The sequence below is a fragment of the Castor canadensis genome, chromosome 1 (genome assembly GCF_047511655.1).
Source record: "Castor canadensis chromosome 1, mCasCan1.hap1v2, whole genome shotgun sequence".
NCBI classification, from domain to species: Eukaryota; Metazoa; Chordata; class Mammalia; order Rodentia; family Castoridae; genus Castor; species Castor canadensis.
Window position 1 is genome coordinate 207,846,285 of NC_133386.1, and position 19,157 is coordinate 207,865,441.

The 19,157-nt window shown below is 56.1% G+C and overlaps 1 protein-coding gene across 8 annotated transcripts; it reads right to left on the minus strand.

Annotated features, from left to right (window-relative positions):
* Positions 1–1,069: 1,069 nt before the first annotated feature.
* Positions 1,070–18,701, minus strand: Tnnt3 (troponin T3, fast skeletal type). Of its 8 annotated transcripts, none has more exons than XM_020168768.2 (17): positions 18,559–18,701; positions 15,678–15,712; positions 15,522–15,535; positions 14,990–15,007; positions 13,460–13,477; positions 13,234–13,248; positions 12,112–12,132; positions 11,872–11,886; positions 9,034–9,052; positions 6,573–6,618; positions 5,532–5,648; positions 5,370–5,447; positions 4,996–5,109; positions 4,778–4,887; positions 4,509–4,599; positions 2,825–2,865; positions 1,070–1,336 (listed from the first exon to the last, which is right to left on the minus strand). In XM_020168768.2, exons 2-17 carry the CDS (start codon positions 15,692–15,694, stop codon positions 1,282–1,284), a joined length of 789 nt encoding a protein of 262 aa, XP_020024357.2. In that variant the 5' UTR covers positions 15,695–15,712; positions 18,559–18,701; the 3' UTR covers positions 1,070–1,281. The 8 variants fall into 8 exon arrangements, with proteins under 8 accessions (XP_020024357.2, XP_020024358.2, XP_020024360.2 ...); XM_020168769.2 differs by lacking the exon at positions 2,825–2,865 and adding an exon at positions 3,511–3,551; XM_020168771.2 differs by lacking the exon at positions 11,872–11,886.
* Positions 18,702–19,157: the final 456 nt, after the last annotated feature.

The following is a 19,157-nucleotide window of genomic DNA, read 5'->3' on the forward strand; positions in this document are numbered from 1 at the left end:
AACTGAACAGACTTTCAGAACAAGGCATGGAGGAGAGGTTGGCGATGTGGTCCAGTCGGTTACAGCCTGTGTTAGGTTAAGATCCCACCTTTGCATCACTGGGAAAAGGTGTACTTGGTCACACTTAGCATATTCAAACCTGTTGTGTATAGGAGGGTACACGGTGTGTGGGAAACTGTGAGGGGCTGTGTGTTTTGGGGTGTGTGTGTGCTGGGGTGCACACATGGGGCTACAGTGTTGGTGTTAGGGTACATGCACGTTACCATGTACTTTCTGGGTTCCACTTTGTCCTCAGGGTCCCAGCCTGTGTTGCCTGTGCTGAGGGGGTGTCTCTAGTCCCCTCACAGTGCTCACAGGCCACAGCCCGCCCTGAACCTGCCCAGAGAGGGGCTTCTAGACAAATGCCTTCCTCCATGAGTACCTTGCTGTGCAAGGCAGCATGTCTTGATCCAATTGCTGTGATTTATATTCCCCATAATTCTTTTTGGTCAGGACTTTCAAATTTATTACACAGTTGTGCACTGTGTGCTTTAATAATACAGGAAAATGCTTTGTTTGCAGTGGTTGCTCTCTCTGGAAATGTGCTGTCTGCATTCCTCCTTCCCCTGCATGTGCCCAGCTCTGCAGAGAGGGGCCCGGGAGCTTGCCTCTGAGAGGGTCTGCTTCCCCACTTTGTGGTGTCTGCAAAGTCTGCAGGTGGCCAGCCTTTCACCCTGACCATCCCAAGGCCAAGCTCTTCTGCCCCAAATGGGGTGTGAGGATGGCCCAGACAGAGGGGACTTCTCAGGGTGGGGGAAGTCCACCTGATGTGGAGGGCCCTCAGACAGGGGACAGAGGGATATCCTAGGAGTAAAAAGTCTGTGATGGGAATAGCAGAGACGTGGAGCTGTGGAGATGGGCCTGGGCCCAGCACCCACATGGTCCTGTCACAGCCCTGAGGAGTAGAAGTTACCCTGCCCTATCGGGAGCCTTTGTGAGGTGGGCAGCCAGGAAGTTTCTAGAATTAGGCAACCCCAGCCCACCTCCCCAGCCACCCCAGATCCTCATATACAGAACCGCACACACCAAGTGGAGGGGGGACTGATAACTTTAATTCACAGACCCCAGGGGATGGGAGCAGTGAGGGCAGAGGGGATGAGTGTGGTCTCTCCACCCCCAGCATCATCCCAGAGCCCCAGAAGGAGCCTTGGGTGTGGGGGTTGGAGGATTCAGTGTTGCAGGAAGGGGCCCTGGAGTGAGTCAGGGCCGGGGGACTCTGCCACAGGGCGCCGCTTGGCTCCTTTACTTCCACCGCCCACCAACTTTGCCCTTGGCGGTGGCACCAGCCTTCTTGCTGCTGCAAATGGAAAATGAATTGTTCTTTAGGTCAGAGGGTCTGATGGAGCCCCAGAAGGAATGGCCCATAAGGCCAAGCCCCAACCCTGGCTCCCAGCCCTGGGCCAGCCAGGGGAGACCTTCAGCACTGGCCTCCCCAGGTTGCTCTCAGGGTGAGGGTCTGACCTGCCACCCCACCCCCTTCTCTGACGCACACACCTTGCTCTAGTCTAAGCAGCACTGACTCACCTGCGGTTGACCTGGTCGGGGCCTGGGTACTTAGTGTGGTTAGAATGGGGACTGGTGAGGTGATCCAGGGCTCTGCCCTCTGTCCTCCCTGCCCTGCCTAGGGGGCTACCATAGACAGACCCCCAGCTAGGGAAGGCAGATGTTTACAATCTGTGCCCTTCTGGACGGTAGCCGAGGGTGGCTATCCTTGGGAGCCTGCCTTGTTGCAAAGGTCCCCTGTGTGCCAGCCAGCCAGAGGGGGCTGGGTGTACCTGGGGGCTCCTGGCTACCCTCTACTTGCTGACCAGCACAAGTGCTAGGCCACGGCCACGGCGAGTGGGAGGATGAGAGCCAGGGAGCCTTCCTTGTGCAGTGGGACCTCTGGCTGGTGAAGCTGTGGCCTCACGTGTGTGTGTTCTGAGCACACACTCATGCACACATGCATACACACTCAAACACATGCACAGGACACCTTGCCAAACCAGCCTGTCATGACCTCTGACCCACACAACAGAGACCAGGGAGGGTGTGGGGTATCCTTCACCCACCCCCTCCCTGAGGAGGGTCCCATGTCTGGGAGCAACAGGAGGCCATGGGAAGAGGGAGAAAACTCCCAGGAAGAGGGAGTCCTAAGCACTTGGAACACTGCTGTCCTTGGAGTGTGACAGCCCTCCAGTGTGACACTGAGTACAGGTCAGAGCTGTTGCGATGGGTCCTGATTGCCTGGACAGAGGGGTCACCTTCTTAAGGAATCAGCTTTTTTTTGCCTAGAGCTGCCCACAGGGGGCGGCTGGCAACGGAGCCCTGGTCTCTGCATTCCCCATCTCAGGTCACTATTGTTTTTTGGGGTGGTGGTACTGGAGATGGAATTCAGGGCCTTGGCTTTGCTAGGCAGGCACTATTCCACTTGAGCCACTCCACCAGCCCCCAGGTCACTTTTGAGGGTGAGATGCTGTCGGATATTCAGGTCAGTGGTGCCAGGCCACTAAAAGGCTGCATCTGGGGGCCTCCTGGTTACCCTCCCTGGTGGCCAGCACAAGGCACAGTGGGGAGAGGCATAATCAGTGAGACCCACCTGGTACCTCTTTGTTCAGGGTCTTGGAGCACAGGGCCTGGACATGCTGGCTAAAAGTTAGTCCTGTTATTGCTCTGCCAGGGGCCAGCCGCCAATGACCCTTGTTCAGGGACTGGCTAAATCGGCAAGGCCTAGGTGGGATGGATGGTGTCTGGCCCTGGAGGAACCTGTGGCCAGTGCAGAGCAAGGGTGGACTAAGTTACTCACTGTTTCTGGGCCTGGTCGATGCGACTCCTGAGGTTGGTGATCTGTAAACAACACAGGTGACTTACTGTGACTGGGACCCAGGAAGCCCTGCTGGGCACTGGCCAGGTGTCTCACGTCTTCACCACGTGGGTGGGCAGGACTGTAGCATCCCCAGGGCAGAGACTGGGCCACAGCCTCCTGTGCCAGCTCCCTTACTGTCTCCTGGCTCCTTTTGTGGAAGGGCTCTGTTCCTTGCCCTTGGGCTCGTGTCTCGACAAGCTTTAGCTGGCTACCACACACAGCAGCTTCAGAGCTGGCCACTTACCTTCTGGCTGTGGCAGGATGCAGGCAGCGGGTACCGGGCAGAGTAGAGGTGAGGCCTGAAGACCCCCTCCTTCCAGCCAAACCCCTGACCCTGACCCTCCTGCTCCTTGGTCCATGCTTCCTGCTCCTGACACAGTGGCCAAGGTGCCCTTGACTCCCAGTGAAGCTCTGGGAAGGTGAGGCCCTTCCTCACTTGCCAACGAGGGCAGCAGGCTACCTCAAAGCCACCGGCTGGAGACAAGAGGGAGGAGCTGGGGCAGGAAGGGGAGGAGAAAGGCCTCCTGCCACCAGCATCCTCAGCGACCCAGGCCTTTGCCATGCGAGAGGCCCATCGTGCATTGCACACCCATGAGCCTGGCCCGTGGCGGGCGCCAGCTACTCACAACTTGGCTAGCATCTCCACTCTGGCCCGCATAGTCATAATCTAGAAAGACCAAGATGGTTACCACGCTGGGTGGGCGGGTGAGGCTTCAAGGCCCTGTTGTGTGCCAAGCTAGCCTTGCAATGGCCATAGAGGCTTTCTGAGCCTCGGGGGACCTGACATGGACAGTAGATTTGGAGGCCGTGTTGCTGATACCCAGGAGAGCTGGGCAGTGCTTTGTGAGACACGGCCATCTCTGGGACAGCACCCAGTGGCAACCTCAAGGGTGTGGAATGGCTCTCCTCCTGCAAGGGTGCGGGAGGGGCGCGATTGCCATGCCACCGTAGAGATGAGCACACTGAGGGGCAGGTGAATCACCTGTCTAGAGGTCCTGAGGAGCCAGGACTTGCAGGATGTCTGGCTAGGTGACTGTGGGAGAGGTCCTGGTACTTGCCCTTCAGTTAGGAACTACCCTTTCCCTGGGGACGATGGAGGGGTGAGAGGAGAGAGAGAGGCTGGCATTGTGGCTCTGATGGAGAAGCGCTAGGCACCTGAATTTGCACTGAATGCATTCGTTCCCCAGGATTGGTGCCACTCTCTGTGTCCACGCAAGCTCCCATGGGTGGGAAAGAGTTCAGCTTCAGTCCTGTCCTCCCCCCCACCCCCAGCCCCCACCGCCTTCTATAGCCTTCCCCACCTACTTTGCCCTCAAGGCCAGCATCTGTGTAGGAAGTTTGCTTATGTTTGAAAGCCATCCTCCAGCTTGCTATCCCCCTGGAGGGGACACAATCCCAGCCCCCCGTTCCGGATGCAGGTGGAGGTGTATATCGCCCCGTCTGCCTGCTCTGAGGAAGTGGGCATCTCATGTGGCCTTGGCAATAGCCAGAACTTAAGACAGCCCCATGACAGAGTTGGCCAATGTGCTTGTAGGCCCAGGTAGCAGGGAGGGGCTGAGGTTGATGGAGCCATGAGGAGGTGGCACCCCACTGTCAGGGACAACCTAGAGGTGCCTGGACTCACATCGTATTTCTGCCGTTTCAGCTTCTCCCCGAACTCGAACTTGTCAGTCTCAAGTTGGTGCAGAGTGTCCCAGAGCTCCTTGGCCTTGTCCCTGGGAGGCAGAAGAGGTGAGGCTTGGTGGGCTATGCCAGAAAGGCAGAACCTAAGTCCCCAAATCCTCCTCTGGCCACCACAGAAAACTGGGACTCAGTAGCCTCGGTGAAGGGCCCACGCTTCACCCTGCAGCCACCCTGCAGCCACCCCCTCCCTCTGTACCAGCCGTCCCTCACCTCAGCTTGTCCTCACTGAGGTGGTCAATGTTGAGTGGCTTGCGTCTCTCTGCCAGAATCTTCTTCTTCATCTCCCGGGCCGTCTGCTTCTTGCCTCTCTTCTGGTCAGCCTGAAGGGGACAGGCCAAACAGAAGAGCCTGGTCTCAGGAAGGGCGCAGGCACTAGCCCAGGACGAAGGCCACCTCTTTCCCACCCAGGCTCTGAGCACACCCATCACCTTGGCCAGGTAGCTGCTGTAGTTAGCTCCCATGGAGGATAAAGCCTTCTTCTTCTTTAGGTCATCCTCAGCTCTCCTCTTGGCATCCTCCTCCTCTCTCCTGGCCTTCTCCTCCTATGGAGACCCCATCCCAAGAACCTCAACGGTGCTCTCTGAGCAGGCTTCAAGGACCCACCCTGGACTTAGAACTTTCTGAAAGGAAGCTCCAGTTGTCAGGGTCTGCTCTCTCGTAGGGCGTCTGCAGGGCAAGGGGCTTTTGCCAGGGGCTCTGATCATTAGCCATGCAGTGGGGACCCCTGAAGAAGGAAGATCCTTAGGTCCCACACTTCTCTGAGGTCATGGGCTGGGTGCAGGCAACGTGGTATGATCCTCACCGCCAGTCTGTTCTGGCGTTCCCGCTCCTTCTCGGCGCGGATCCTCTGCTGCTCAGCCCTTTCTGCACGGCGCTTCTCCTGCACCCAAGAAGCCAGTCAGCCCAGCCTCGCCATGCCCATCCGCCAAGTGCCCAGTGGCCTCTGCAGAGCAGCTATACTCACAATTCTCTCCTTGAGCGCGACCAGCTCCTCCTCCTCCTTCTTCCGGGCTTCAAAGTGGTTGTCAATAAGGGCTTGCAGCTCCATGAGATCTTTGTTCTGCCTCTTTTTCTGGATGTCCTGTGGGCAAAAGATGCCCCCTCAGTCCCCACCCCTCCTCTCCAGCATGGGACCTGCCTGGTGGCAAGGGGCACCTTCTGCCTAAGAGTCTCTTCCTCCTCTGGCCACCATGACAACTGTCTTGCCTTGCCAGGTCCTCATGTCTACTGCCTTCCTGGTGCCCTGGGAGGCCTGCTTCCCAAGTCCTGGTGTGGGGATGCTGCTCTTCCTGCAGGTGAACCGGAGGCATCCCTGGCTCAGGCTTGGCTCTGTCATCCTCCGAGAGGAAATGCATAAATCCGGCTAAGAAGAGACTGGTGAGTGAGGTAAACTTGAACAGACGGGAGGAAGAGCAGGTGAACAGATGAACAGATAGGTAAATGGGTGGATAAATGGTGGAAGGATAAAGAGATAGACGGCCGGATGGATGATGGGAGAAATGAATACGTGGATGGATGGGTGAATGGGTGGATGATGGATGAGGGATGGTGGATGGGTGAGTAGATGGGTGAGTTGATGGGTGCATGGATGGATGAAGAAATGGATGGAAGGAAGGATGGATGATGGATGGATGGGTGAATTGATGGGCAGGTGATGGGAGAAATGGATGGATGGATGGATGGATGTGTGGATGGGTGAACTGATGGGTGGATGAATGATTGGAGAAATGGATGGAAGGATGGATGGATGGATGGATGGATGTGTGGATGGATAATGGATGGACAATGGATGGAAGGATAGATGATGGAGGAATGAAAGATGGATGAGGGAGGGAGAAAGAAGGTATCTACTCTTGGAGGAGCTTCCTCAGGTCCAAGAATGAATTCTGGAAGAGTTGCCTGGAATTAGGAAGCCCCAGTTCTGGCTGCCTGAGTCTGTCCTTAGACCTAGACTGGAGCTCCAAGTCTGGGAGTTGGGGGGTTGATCTGGGTCCCATAAACTTACATCGAAGTCTACTTTCTCCCCTTCTGGGATCTTAGGAGCCGTGAGTCTAAGGAAGAAAGAGATTGGTTTATAAGCAGGGATATCCAGGGGTTGCCTGACTATGCCTGAGTTGGCCCCAGGCTAGCTCTCATCCTCTTGAACCTGACAAAGGGCACCTTGCCAACTGGCGCATTTGCCTGAACTTCGTTCTGATCTGATTTATAACTCACATCCCGAGACTGGCTTGATCCTTTCAAGAAGGTTCCAAAATTTTTGTGTCCCTTTCTGCTTTGCAGGCTATTTCACCCCATTTCTCAGTTTATTTCCCAGATATTTAAACAAGCATGGCCTGGTCTTATCTGAAGGCAGAGTGGACACTAGCAGCCCTCTGGGGGCAGTGGGTGTTATCCGCCTCAGTGGTCGGGACTGAGGGTCGAGATTCTTCCCTTTTCTCTGGCCACTCTTTAATCTTTCTTTCTGAGGGCCCAAAGGAAGGAGAAAGGGGGGGTGTTCAGAAGAAGCAGTCTGAAGAGGAAAGAAGCCCCCAGTCTGCTGGCTGTGCGACCCCTCCTGCCGCCAAAACGTTCCAGATGGAGCAGGGAGTTAGGACAACAAGGCTTTTAAAAACAAGCCACAGAAGAAAGTGGAGCTGAGTATGGATCAAAACCTGGAGCAGGAAGGAATTTTCTAGGCTCTGAAGCCCCAGAAGTCCTCTCCAAGGGAAGGATGTGCAGATGATGTGGTATAAATGAAAAACTTATGTATGCGAAAAAGGCAAAAATTGAAACGCAGGGGAAAAAAATGCCAGACTTAAAAAAATACATTCAACAAATACAGAGAAGACTGATATCCTTATGCAAACTAATGATTAAGAAAACATAGAGACATGTCTGCTGGTAGATAAATGAGCAAGGGCGTAAGCTACCAATCCTCAAAGAAGGAAGACAAGCGGTTAACAAACACGGAGAAATGAGGAGGAAAACGACCGTGACCTGCTCGCCATCCATCAATGCCGAGGTGCAAAAGCACATTTCTGTCTTTGGGTGAGGAGGAAGTGGGACACAGACGGCTCACATCCCACGTAGGAGGCCACCTTGGCCAGGCCCTGGTGGAAGGCAATCTGGCAATGAACGTCAGAGTCTTAAGAACGTTCACACTGGTTGACCCAGTAATTTCAGTTCTGGGAATGTAGCCTAGGGAAATAGCCCAAAGACGGAAAATGCTTTCCACTCGGTGTTATTTATGGTAGTAAAATATTGGGGGAAGCCTGCAATCGGGGGAATGGTTAGGAAAATTATGGTTTGTCCAATTGATGGAATATTACGTGGCCATTCAAAATATTTAAGAAGACTATGTAAAAACACGGAAAAATACTTATGAATAGTGCTAAATTTTTTGAAAAAGCAGAATTCAAGGCTGTATAGACAGTCCCATGTTTGAAAAGCAGCAAAGTTGAGATCTTTTTTTTCCAAGCCTTTTGCATGGAAAAAGAGTAGGAAGAAATAAGGTTTTTTATTTCTTTCTGCTCCTTCCCACAGTCTGGCTGGTGGGTGGGTGGGTGGGTGCGTGGGTGGGCGGGAGAATTATGGATGGACTTTTTTTCTTCACTTGACTTTTACGTAGTTTCCAAATTTTCTTTAATGAGGTGTTTTATTTTCATAATGAAAACATAAACAACTTTTCTAAAATGAGAAAGTAGCTCACGACCCTACATTACTTTATTTAAAATTGCTGAAAGGTAGAGTACGGGACATGGCTCTGCCAGTCACACCCTGTACATGTCTTCGCTGTCCTGTTGAGAATGTGGGAGCTACCATGGGGTGTGAGCTCATAGGCCCTGAAATTCTGCCTCCTGTGCACAGCCAGGTGCAGGCAAGAGGGCTCAGAAGATAAGGAGTGAATCAGGGACAGACAGCTGTGGGCCTGGAAGTGCTACCAAAGCCCAGGAAAGTCAGTCAGAGGAGCTGGATTTTAAGAACTCTGGAGCACTCACAAATGGGTGAGGAGGACGAGACATTCCTCAAAAGAGCTGCTCCCTGAGGGCTCAGAGCCCCAGGCAGCAGGCTAATTTGGATACAGTGCATCCAAAGTAGGTGTCTGAGGTGTGACCCTTGCACGTCCCAACTCCTACCCCACTTTTCACATTTGGGACCCTGGGAGATTCCCTCCCATATACCTCAACCCAACCAGGCATGGAGAGGTCTAAACAGGCTAGGGGTGCCCAACACCCTGCACCACTCCTCAGCTTCCTTCCCCCTACTTTCCCCACCCAGCCTCTCCTTCCTTAGCTGGTGGCCTTCTCCTACATACAGTCCTTCTTGCCTACACCAGGCACCACTGGCAGAGCCATGCCCTACCGTCTTCTGGTTCATCTCCAAGGCAACCTTGGTCCCCATCATTCTGTGCACTTGGCTTTTCCTTCAAAACAGGCCCAGACCTCCTACCCTGACCCACACCCAGCGCCTGCCCCATCCTTACTCACTTCGGTCTTGGCTTCTCCTCTGGTCACAGCGCCAGTGTGGAAAGAGGGGGAAAAGAGAGATCAGGTAAGGCAGGGCAGCCCCTCCTGCCCACTGGAACCATCTAGCTGGGGGCTTCCTGTAGGCCTGTAGGACCACTTGCCTCTCCAGCTGCGGCCATCCCCTACCCATCCATTCCACCAGAAGCAAAGGGGTCTTGTCCCCCTTCCAGGCCTGTGCAAGCCCCCAGGGGACTCTGAGAAGGGCTTAGGATATGGGGGCAAAGGGAAGGAGAGGAAAATCACAACAAGAAGTGAATGTCCTCAGAGGCCCAGGAAGGGAAGAGGGCAGAAGATGAGGCAGGGAGACAGGAGAGCTGGAGGAAGGTGCCCCAAAGAGGCTGTGAGCCACTGTTCTGCTGACTTGTCCCTTGACCAACCACCTCTGGATGGGCAGAAGCTTGGCCCTGGCACTTGAGCCCCATGGCAGACACCACACAAAGCGGCAAGGCCCCACCATCAAGGCTCCCATGCCAGGGAGAAAGAAAAACAGGATGAAGAGACAGTGACATAGACACTAGGTGGGTGGGTCCTCTCTGTCTCGGGTAGGCAGAGCAGGTCAAAGCCAGGGTCCTGCGCGGACAGAGCAGGGGCTGCGTCCAGCGGTTGGTGGGCCCTTACCTTCCTCATCCTCCTCCCGCTCATCCTCAGTGGCGTCTTCATGGTGCAGGCACAAGCACACATGCAAAAGAAAAGCCACACGGCTGCAAGGAAGCGTTGGCCACAAGAACAGCAGTGCCAGGAATGGGGCTATGGGGCCAACAGCGGCCGGGCAGCGCCATGCCCTCCCTCTCCCTATGGGCCTGGATCCCTGTGAGGACCTGTAACTAGAACTAGAGTGCTGTTGTCTGGGGAGGTTTAAAAGGAGAGGGGTGCTGGTGGAGAGCCCCACTTGGGAAGATCTAGCTGTGAGCGGAGGGCACTGGGACCTGGCCTTGGTCATCCTGACATGGAGGCAGGAGCTGGGCTGGGAGCAGCCTCTTTGCCCTGAGCAGATCTTGAGGCTCTGTCCTTTGCCTTGAAGGTCAGTTTTGTTGGGCTGAAAGCCAGGAGGTCATGAAACCATTCCATTACAGTCATTTCCCTGAGCATCTGCGTGGGCCTCACAGATTTTTTTATTTCTAACTCCTTGTAGTGTTGGCCCAAGGAGCCCTTCTGAGTCTAGAAATGTCCATTTGACCAGTCAATGGCCATGAGCCTTGGGGAGGTCCTGGCTGGGCCTGGCCACAGCCAGGGTCTTCAGTGGGTCTCTATCACCCTGCCCTACACTGTTCCTTCACTCCTGCTCTGGACCCTAGCTGGTGACAAGGTCATTCATACAAGATTTCCTTGATATGGCCTATTGGACACTGTAAAGCCTGCTGAGAAGGCATCTTTGACCTCCAGCACCTTTCTGTGCATTTGGCTAGTGGTCAGCAGGCCCTATCCAAGGTTGGAAGTTGGGGGTGGAAGTCCTGACCACTAGTTCTGGCTAGTGCCTGCACGTGGCTGGGGTCTGCCTGGAGCACATGTTCCCAGAGATCACACATTCTCCCAGATCACACATTGCACCCAGCACAGCTGAGATGCAACTGAGCTGAGATGGGCAGCTCAGTTTTGTACATGGACTCCTGGAAGGGGGTAGTGGGAGTACAGCCAAATGGAGAGGCTTGGGGAAGGGCTGCCAGCCTCACCCTCTCCTGGTGAGATCCTGCTACAGTGGTACCTGGTTGTGGCCCTGGGGTCCTGAGAACGGGGGCCAAGAGCTGTAGGGGAGGTGGCTATATGGCCAAGCAGCAAAGCTTCCCATGCGCCCTGCCTCCCCACCCTCCTGTCTGTCTATTCATTCGCTGGCCTCAGGGCTGGTCCCAGGGTGGCCTGGTGACCTCGTGGTTCCTACAGGCTGGCTCATGGACACTTGTCCTGCATGGCCTGAGAGTCCACCCCAGGTCCACTCCTGGTATGTCGCTTCTTGTCTAGGTGGCCTCTCTGAAGCCAGGGGAGGATGGCAGGGGCTCAGGATGACAGAGGGGACCCTGCAGCCCCACAAAGGCAGCCCTCTGAACAGAAAGGCTGAGAAGAGCTCCCTACTTGGGCCCCTGACTTGGATCTGCAACTCCCTCCCTCCACAGAGGCTACAAGGAGGGCAGGCCCCCTGCTCCCCTCACGCCTTCCTGCCTGCCTGCCTGCCGCATGTGTCTGGCTCAGGTCCAGATAACGGGTGGGATGCTCGGACCTCACTGATTGCTCATTTGCATGCGTGGACCCCAGCTGTTCCAGGACCCCGACATCTCCACCTGGGCCTCAGCCCGACTTTCCTCTGCTTCACCCCACTTGCCCCTCTGCCCTCCCTTCAGCCTTACCCCTCCTCACTCTCCCTCCTCTCGGTTACTATCTGAGCAGGGTGCACGGTGGAGGCCATCTCTCCTGCCCCTCCTCCTCTGCTTTTCTCTGCCCCACTCTGGTAGATCCAGAGGGTCCCAGAGGATCCCAGTACCATCTTCCCAAGGCCTGTCCTGCAGGTCCAGAATACCCTACACCTTCTATCTTCCTGCTAGTAGCCCAGGAAGGGCCTCCTTGCCCCCTGCTCCTGAACACTTCCAGGACAATGGGGTTGGGGTGGCAGGAAGCCTGCATCTGCCAGTCCTATCGAGGCCAGCACTCCAGGTGAACTAGCCACACTTTGTCCCCAACCCAGAGGCCAGGACCTTAGTCAGTGGTTGGGATGTCAGGAGGAGAGGTGTGGCTGTCAGGAAGGGAGGTGGGAGGGAGAAAGGAAAAGAGGACACAGGGAGAGTTCTGGGGGGCTGCTCAGGGACCTACCTTCTTGGACTTCCTCTGCAGAGAAGCACCCAGGTGGGGAGAGGGAAGGAGGAGAGAGAACAAGTGAGTGGAGACAGCATGGAAGGAAGGCAGGGGTGGGGAGGGTGGAGGCAGTCCATGAGCAGCAGAACCAGGGTGTGAGTGGGTTACACGGCCCCTCTTGTTCCTTCTTGGCCCGGCTCCTGCACGCCCTCCCACACGGCTACATGTGCCACGTGGCATTGAAGTCATGTCACATACCTGGTTCATGAACTTCATGGGCTAAGGAGGGCCACGGAACAAGAGGCAAAACCGCGGGTCAGAGGTCAGAGGTGAGGGGATCCGAGGTTAAAGAGAACCCGTTGCCACTCGAGGCCGAGGGGTGGGGCACGTGCAGGAAGCCAGCAAGACATGGTCATAGTTAGCTGGGATGCAGTCACCCAATCCCACCCCTCCCTGTCCCATACCCCAGATCCGGTGGGCCACTTAGAACTTGGGAGCAAGAGGGGCTGAGAAGACCTGAATGAACCCAGCCCTCCCTCACAAGTAGGGAAACTCAGGTTGGGGGTTGGAACAACAGCTCTGACTGTTGTGGTGGTGGCTCACTGGGGCTGTCCCTTTTTTGGCTACCCCCCTCGCCTCCTGTCTTCCCTCAGGGCCCCCCAGGGCTTCCTCACCTCTGAGTGGGGCAGCATGGCCCCTGCCTAAGGCTGCAGCCTGGTAAGGTGGTTCCAGGAGCCTGAAGGCAGGACTGGAGCCAAGGGCAGAACTAAGCAGGCTCTGGGTGTGGGAGGCACACCCAGGATACCCCCTTTGTTGCCGTCCTAATGGCTACACACAAACCCCTTTCTTCATCCCGTCCTGCCCTGGGCCCTAAGGAGAATTGGGACAGGGCTCCTGCTGGGTCCACTTGGGGACAAAGCTGCACAGAAGGTTGACCCGGGAGCCCACCCTCACCTCAGGCCAGGCTGCAGGGCCTCTACCTTCCCTTGTCTCTCTCCCGGATGTTCTGAGCTATCCTGACATCTGGTCTGGGGTCCTGGCCCAGCCGAGAGGTCAGATGCCACTGTGGGCTCTCCGTGCTCCCGCTCTGGTCCCCAGGTTTCCCTACTGTGTGTGGTTGCCCACTCTTGAGTGGGGAATGTAAGGTCATAAGCCATATGAACTCTCGGAGGGCCTTGCCTGTGCTGCCTGTGGGGGTCCCTCAGGGCGCTACACCCTCTCTGGTCAAGCATTTGCCATGGTTAGTGGGTTACATGGGGCCACATGTGGGGCCCCTTGGCTGGCTGGCACCTCACTGCTTCCCCACCCCATCCCCCACCCTGTGGGCTCCAGCCAGGCCCCGGGCCCCACATGGGGACCAGAAGTCCTGTGTCCTCGTACCTTCCTCATGGACTTCTGCAGCCAAGGATTGCCAGGGAATGCAGGGTGGCAGGAAGGAGAGAGTTCAGGATTAGGTGGGAGCACATAGCAAAACCTTAGAGGCAGGGGCCTGGTCACGGCCCCACAAAGGGGAGGTGGGCACGCCAGGGTTGCTATGAGAATCAGGGCAGGTGGGTCAGGAAGGTTGGGGGGTGGATGTGGGGGCTGGGGTCCTGGACCCCCTTACCTTCCTCCTGGGCCTCTTCTGTGGGTGGGAAAAGTCGACAGCGGGAGGAGGCAGAAGGGAGAGAGAGAGAAGGAACAAGGACACCCATTAGAGGGGTAGCTCAAGGGTGAGGACAGAAGCTGGCTGGTGGGAGACAGGCAGGGGCCACTCTGGCCTTGGTGGGAAAGATCGGCCAGTTCCACGTTTCTGGCTAGCAGCCAACCACGGGGAGCAGGAAATCCCTGGGACGGTCAGTCACCCAAGGCTACACAGGTGCTACCCTTGTTGGGGACCTGGGGCCTGGGCCCCTCTCTGCCTCCTGAGGCCCAGCCCTCACATGAAGGGGTTTGTATAGGAAGAGGTTCTTACTACCACCTTCTCTGTGGCAGACAAAAGTGAGGAGCAGGGACAGAGCCCATGTGTAATAAGAAAACTGTGTACTCGGCCCACTTCGAGGTTGGCACTAGGGGGCTTCAAGAACATACCCCCACCCCAGGCCGTTCATGGGGAAAGTGTGACACCCAGGGTCACATTTCCCTCTCAGAAATGAGCCTTTCCACCTTTCAGCAGAAAAAGAACTGTTTTGCTCACGTTGTTAAGGTAGCAAGTGTTTTCAAAATATTTTCAAAACAGTTCCCTCAGCCCTCGCAGGTTGGCTGCCTGGGGAAGCTACATGAAGCCTCTCCAGGCTGAGCAGGTGCCAGGAGCCTAGCAGTGCCGTCGGGCCTGGGAAAAGCTGTGCCACGCCACTCCCAGGTGCGCCAGCTCAGTGATCCACCTGCCTGCACCTGCCCAGGCATGACAGCCGGGGAAAAGTCTCTGAGTCCTCCAAGGGTACAAGAGTGGTGGTGGAGGGATGTGGAGAGACACCAAGAGAAACAAAGACAGAGAGAGGAACAGAGAGAAAAACAGAGGCAGATGGAAGCAGAGGCAGAGAGAGACAGAAGCAGAAAGACAGAGATGACAAAGAAACAGAGTGGCAGAGACATAGAGACGGAGAAGTATAGAGGGACAGGGACAGAGAAAAAGGGAAGTAGAGACAGAAAGATAGAAACAAAGAGGGAAAAAGGCAGAGACAGAGACAGGGAGGGAGAGACACTGAGAGATACACAGAGACAGAGATAAAGAGACAGCGAGACAGCGAGGGAGAGACACTGGGAAGCGGCTGCATGTGGGTGGAGGCCCTTCATTTTAATGAATGAGAGTTTTAATGACCAGATCAACTCCACACACCAAGAGCCCCGTGACCACCAGGCATCCATGAGGGGTTAATGAATGTCTATTAATTGACTGAGGAGATAGAAGTTAAGGATTTTATTAATGATCAGGTCATTGGCCATTAATTGAATGACTACATTGTGAATCATTAACAAATGGTGATGGTTAATGGTGAATTAATGATGAGGAAGATTGACAGTTAATTGACAGCTCAGGGATGACCCTCGAAAGGGGGAGGCAGGACTTCACCAAGCGGGGGATGCAGGGGGAAGACTGCATTAAGAGGAGGGACTGGGGGGAGGCTGTGGGGCCTCCAAGGGCCTCCAGAATTACCTTCCTCTTCGTACTGCTCTGCATTGGGATAGAACAGAAGAGAGGAACTGTTAGCATAAGTGCCCAGAGAGGGCCAGGAGGGCAAGAGACAAGCCTGTCCTATCCCTGGACAGCAAAGTGGTATCTTCTGGCCAGAAATTGGGCCTGGATCCTTGGTCCAAAGAGGGCTGTCTGGCCCTGAAGGAGGAAACCACTTGGCCCCAAGAGCAACACTGTGTGTCCCTGGATATCGTGTCCTACTGTGGCTGTGACAATGGTCAAGGGTGACAGAGTCGGAGACCAACCACACAGCCCCCAACAGGTGTTCAGGGTGGTGAGGGTTCAGATGTGACCACCTCAAAGGGAAACAGGAGGCCAGAGGTATAGGGCCATTTGAGGAGGGGTCATTCTGAAGCCCGCCTGCTGATCTAGCCCACCTGGGACTCGCCCGCAAAGGGACACATACAGTCCACCGTCCAAGAGTGACTTTTCTGAGAGTGACTTTTCTGTCTAGAGATGGAAGTAAAGAGAAAGAAAGTACTGTGATACTCACCCTCAACCTGTTCACTGCAGGGAATAGGTAGGAGAGAGAGAGAGAGAGAGAATAGGTGAGGGAGGCTCAGGCAGACTGACAGCTGTCAGCAGGCCCCCAGGCCCTGCGCACCAGCCAGGTCCCGCCCCTGCACACAGAGGCTCCACAGGTACTCACACTTCCTCGTCAGACATGGTGGAGGTGGGCTGTTCCTGCAAAGGGGTGGGGAGAGGGGGACAGTTAAGAGTTGCCTTGGCTTAGAGGCAGTGGGAGGGGGGAGGGGTGAGCGGGGACATCTCAGATAGGACTTCAGGGCCAACCTTGGTCTTTGCATTGTCCCTCCCTCCTGCCTCCCCCAGACTCTACTCTCTCCTTTCTGCCCTGGGTACTCCTGGAATTTGGACTCCTACAGCTGGACAGGTTGTTCAAAGTTCATAGCATCCACCCCTTCTGGGGCAGCCCTCTCTATGACATCCTCCAGGAAGGTCATCCAGAAAGCAGAGCATTTGTCCATGCCTGGGAGCACCCTGTGGGCAGCTCTGGAGCTGGGACAGCTCTGGTTTGAGCTGAACCTGTCTCTTGCTGGCCTCTGACTTGGGAGTGTCCCCCATGACCAAGCCCAGCTCCCCCACAGGAGTGATAGCAACTGTTGGCCCCACCATCCACCAAAGAACTCCTCTGTGACTCATGGTTCCCTTGAGGACCCAGTTGGTTTGTTGGGTGGCCCAGAGCCTTCTGAGGACGCTCCTCCAAGTCACAGGGCACCTGAGCTATCCTGTCTCCTTTGCTGATCAGGCCAGGGTCAGCAAAGTGATCTGAGGTATTAAGTGATCTGAGCCAACACAACACCCCAGCTTTCCTAGACACTTAGATGCTCTGGAATTTGTGAATGTCTATGGGAAAGCCCTGTGCACAGGACTGGTCACACGTGTCCAGGTGTGGTCAGTGCAGGGTCAGATCGCTCGCGGACATTCTTCCGTGAGCTGGCTACTGCACATGTCTGTGGTGGCTGGGGCCTGGGAACACGTGGAACAGCTTTATCAGAATGTTGGCTCGAGGTGTAGAAAACAATATTACAGCTGACTTGAAGACAATGGTGTTGGTGCCCCAGGGAGCTAGTATAAGAAAACACCCGTTCACCAGCAAAAAATGCTTTTGCAGCTCGGTGCTAGGTGGGAGCTGTTTCCAACCCCTGTTGATATGCTCTGTGCAGAATTAACCCTCAGCTCTCTGGGAGGCCCTTGTCCAGGCACAGGGCACAGTCTCGCCTCATCCCAGAACCCCTGCGTTAGACTCTGCGGGCCCTCTGGGTACAGCCTCTCCTGTTTTTTGTTTTGTTATTGATTGGTTTGGGGTTTTTGTTTTTGTTTTGTTTTGTTTTTGCAGTGGGGGGGGGCTCATTATTCCTCAGACAACCAGCCAAGGTTGCCCACCCGTCCGGCTGGTCCTTCTTGGCCCACTGCCCCCTCCTTAGTCCTTGGATGCTGCCCTCTTGGGGACAGGTTCAGGCCCCAACCTCCCTGTGTCCTCCAAGAGCCACTCTCTATTGGGTGGGAGGGTCAGCGAGGGGTGGCCCGCCCTACATCATCTACCTCTGGCCCCAGCAGGGCCCACACCTGTCAGCTGCTGGGGGTGGGGTGGGCATGTGGCCCAAACCCAGGAAAGGGTATTTATAAGGAGTCAGTGGCAGCTGAGTTGTCCAGAAATAGCCATCAAACTTAACAAGACGCCTCTGCCCAGAAACCCAAGACATCGGGGCGTGGGGGCTGGCGGGGGGGCGCTGGGGGGACTGTGAGAGCAGTCCAGCTCTCCTGGCCCCCTCTCCTGGCTCCTGCGGGTATCCAGTGAGGACTCCTGCCCTCTTCCAAGGTGAGGTAGCAAGGGCTCCCTCTCCAGGTGGGGAAACCGAGGCTCCTGAATGCTGGAAGGCCCAGCAGGGCTGCTCCGGGCCCCTCCCCTCTCTGTATACTCTGTGTCACTGTCCCTGTCAGTTGTGGAGAGTGGAGGTGCGTGCTTGGGGTAGGGAGGGAATTTTGGCAACTGAGAAGGAAAGCAGTTGTCCAGGACGGTGTTCTGCCCTCAGAGGGGGTGTATGAAAATAGTCTGTGAAGTCAGGTTCCTTGGGGACACATGCCATCCTTCCTTCCTTTGAAGGTGACAAGCCCCAAGGGGTGGGGTGGGGGCAGGAGGTCCTGCCACTGACTTGCTATGGAACCCTAACCACGCCCTGCCTTGGATCCATTCCTCTCTGGCCAACCTTGCCTGGCACTGTTGCTGCCCAGGATTCTCCATAACTACAGAAAGCTCAGGAGGACTGGTGGGCAAGGATGCCCAGCTGGGGGCTTTCAGGGAGACCTGGGCAAGGAGGAGAGGGCTGGGGCCTCTTAGGAGCACCTGCTACTCCCAGCCTGCTTCCTGGCCCATCCCCTCCTGTTCTAGCCTGTCCCAGCCCAGCCCCTGTCCATTCCTGACCCAGACCTCAGGGAGTTGCTTGGGGCCCAGACATCTCTCCCTGAAGGATCCTTCCTGGGGTGACCTGGGACAACCCTCCCCACCTGCCCCTTAGTTATCGTCTCTACAAAATGGCAAAGGGAGATCAGGGCGGAGAGGCAGGCTTCTGGGAGGGGCTGCTGCAGCCTCCCCTCCTCCTCACAGGGGTCCCCACAGAGCCCCAGACAAGCCCCCAGTAGCTGCATCCCAGCAGGAAGCCACTGACGCTCTGGGCAGCATCCCCCGCGTGGGGGTTTCTGCTCTCACACTCCTCATTTGTTTCCAGCTCCCACCTCAGGGGGACTCCTCACCCCTGAAGCTCCCAGGATCACCTCCCCTCCCCAGTTCTGGTTTGGAGCCAGGTCTCCTGCCTCAACCTAAGGCTCAGAGAACATCATGACTCCATGTCAGAATCCAAGATTTGGATCCTGGTGGCCGCAAGGCTCCGGCCACCATGCTTCCAGGCCAGGTGCAAGGACCTCAGCCCCAGGACCCCAGGGCCCCTCATATGCCAGCAGAGCAGCCTGACACAGTCACCCCACCCAGGGCCGCTCGAACCCATACCCACCTGTGGTTGGTTGAGACTGAGAAGGGCTGGAGCTCCCTGAGGATAGGACCAGCTGTAGGCACTGCCTGCCCTCGCACACACTCATGTTATAGGGACATTCGATCTTTCCCAGCAGCCCATTGGCCAGTGGCTGGGTGGCTGGGGCATGGAGGGAGGGTGTGCCCATGCAAGCCCCTGACCAAGTATAGGAATGGCCAAAGGAGGAGGCTGAAGGAGGCAAGGATGGAGGAGACGTGCCTGGAGAAGGAGGCAAGGTCCCCTCCTCCCCCCCGGGAAGGTGTCAGCTGCTATTTTTATCACCCAGCAGTGGACGCATTCTTGATGGGCTAAGGAGGGCAGGAGGAAGAGACTGGGTGGCCCAGGGATGGGGCTGAGGCTGTCCATGGGCCAGGCTGCCATGGGATTTCCCAGAAGTGAGGTCTCAAGTTCTCTAGCACCCCTCTCTCTGTCTGACGCATCCTTGGGAGTGAACACAGTGCCCAGCACAGAGGTCTACCTCCACCTGGCACCTCACCCAGGCTGACCTCCCATCTTCTATCTTACAAGAGCCTGGATACCCACAGAATGGGGGCATCTGAGTCCTTGGCCCCCAACACATC

What these genes read in the sequence shown, in the direction of transcription:
- Tnnt3 (XM_020168768.2), bottom strand. An exon ending in TGAAACGGCAGAAATACGAT is followed by an intron (nt 2,866 to 4,508) that starts GTGAGTCCAGGC and finishes TGTTGTTTACAG; the next exon opens with ATCACCAACCTCAGGAGTCG. An exon ending in ATCGACCAGGCCCAGAAACA is followed by an intron (nt 1,337 to 2,824) that starts GTGAGTAACTTA and finishes TTCCATTTGCAG; the next exon opens with CAGCAAGAAGGCTGGTGCCA.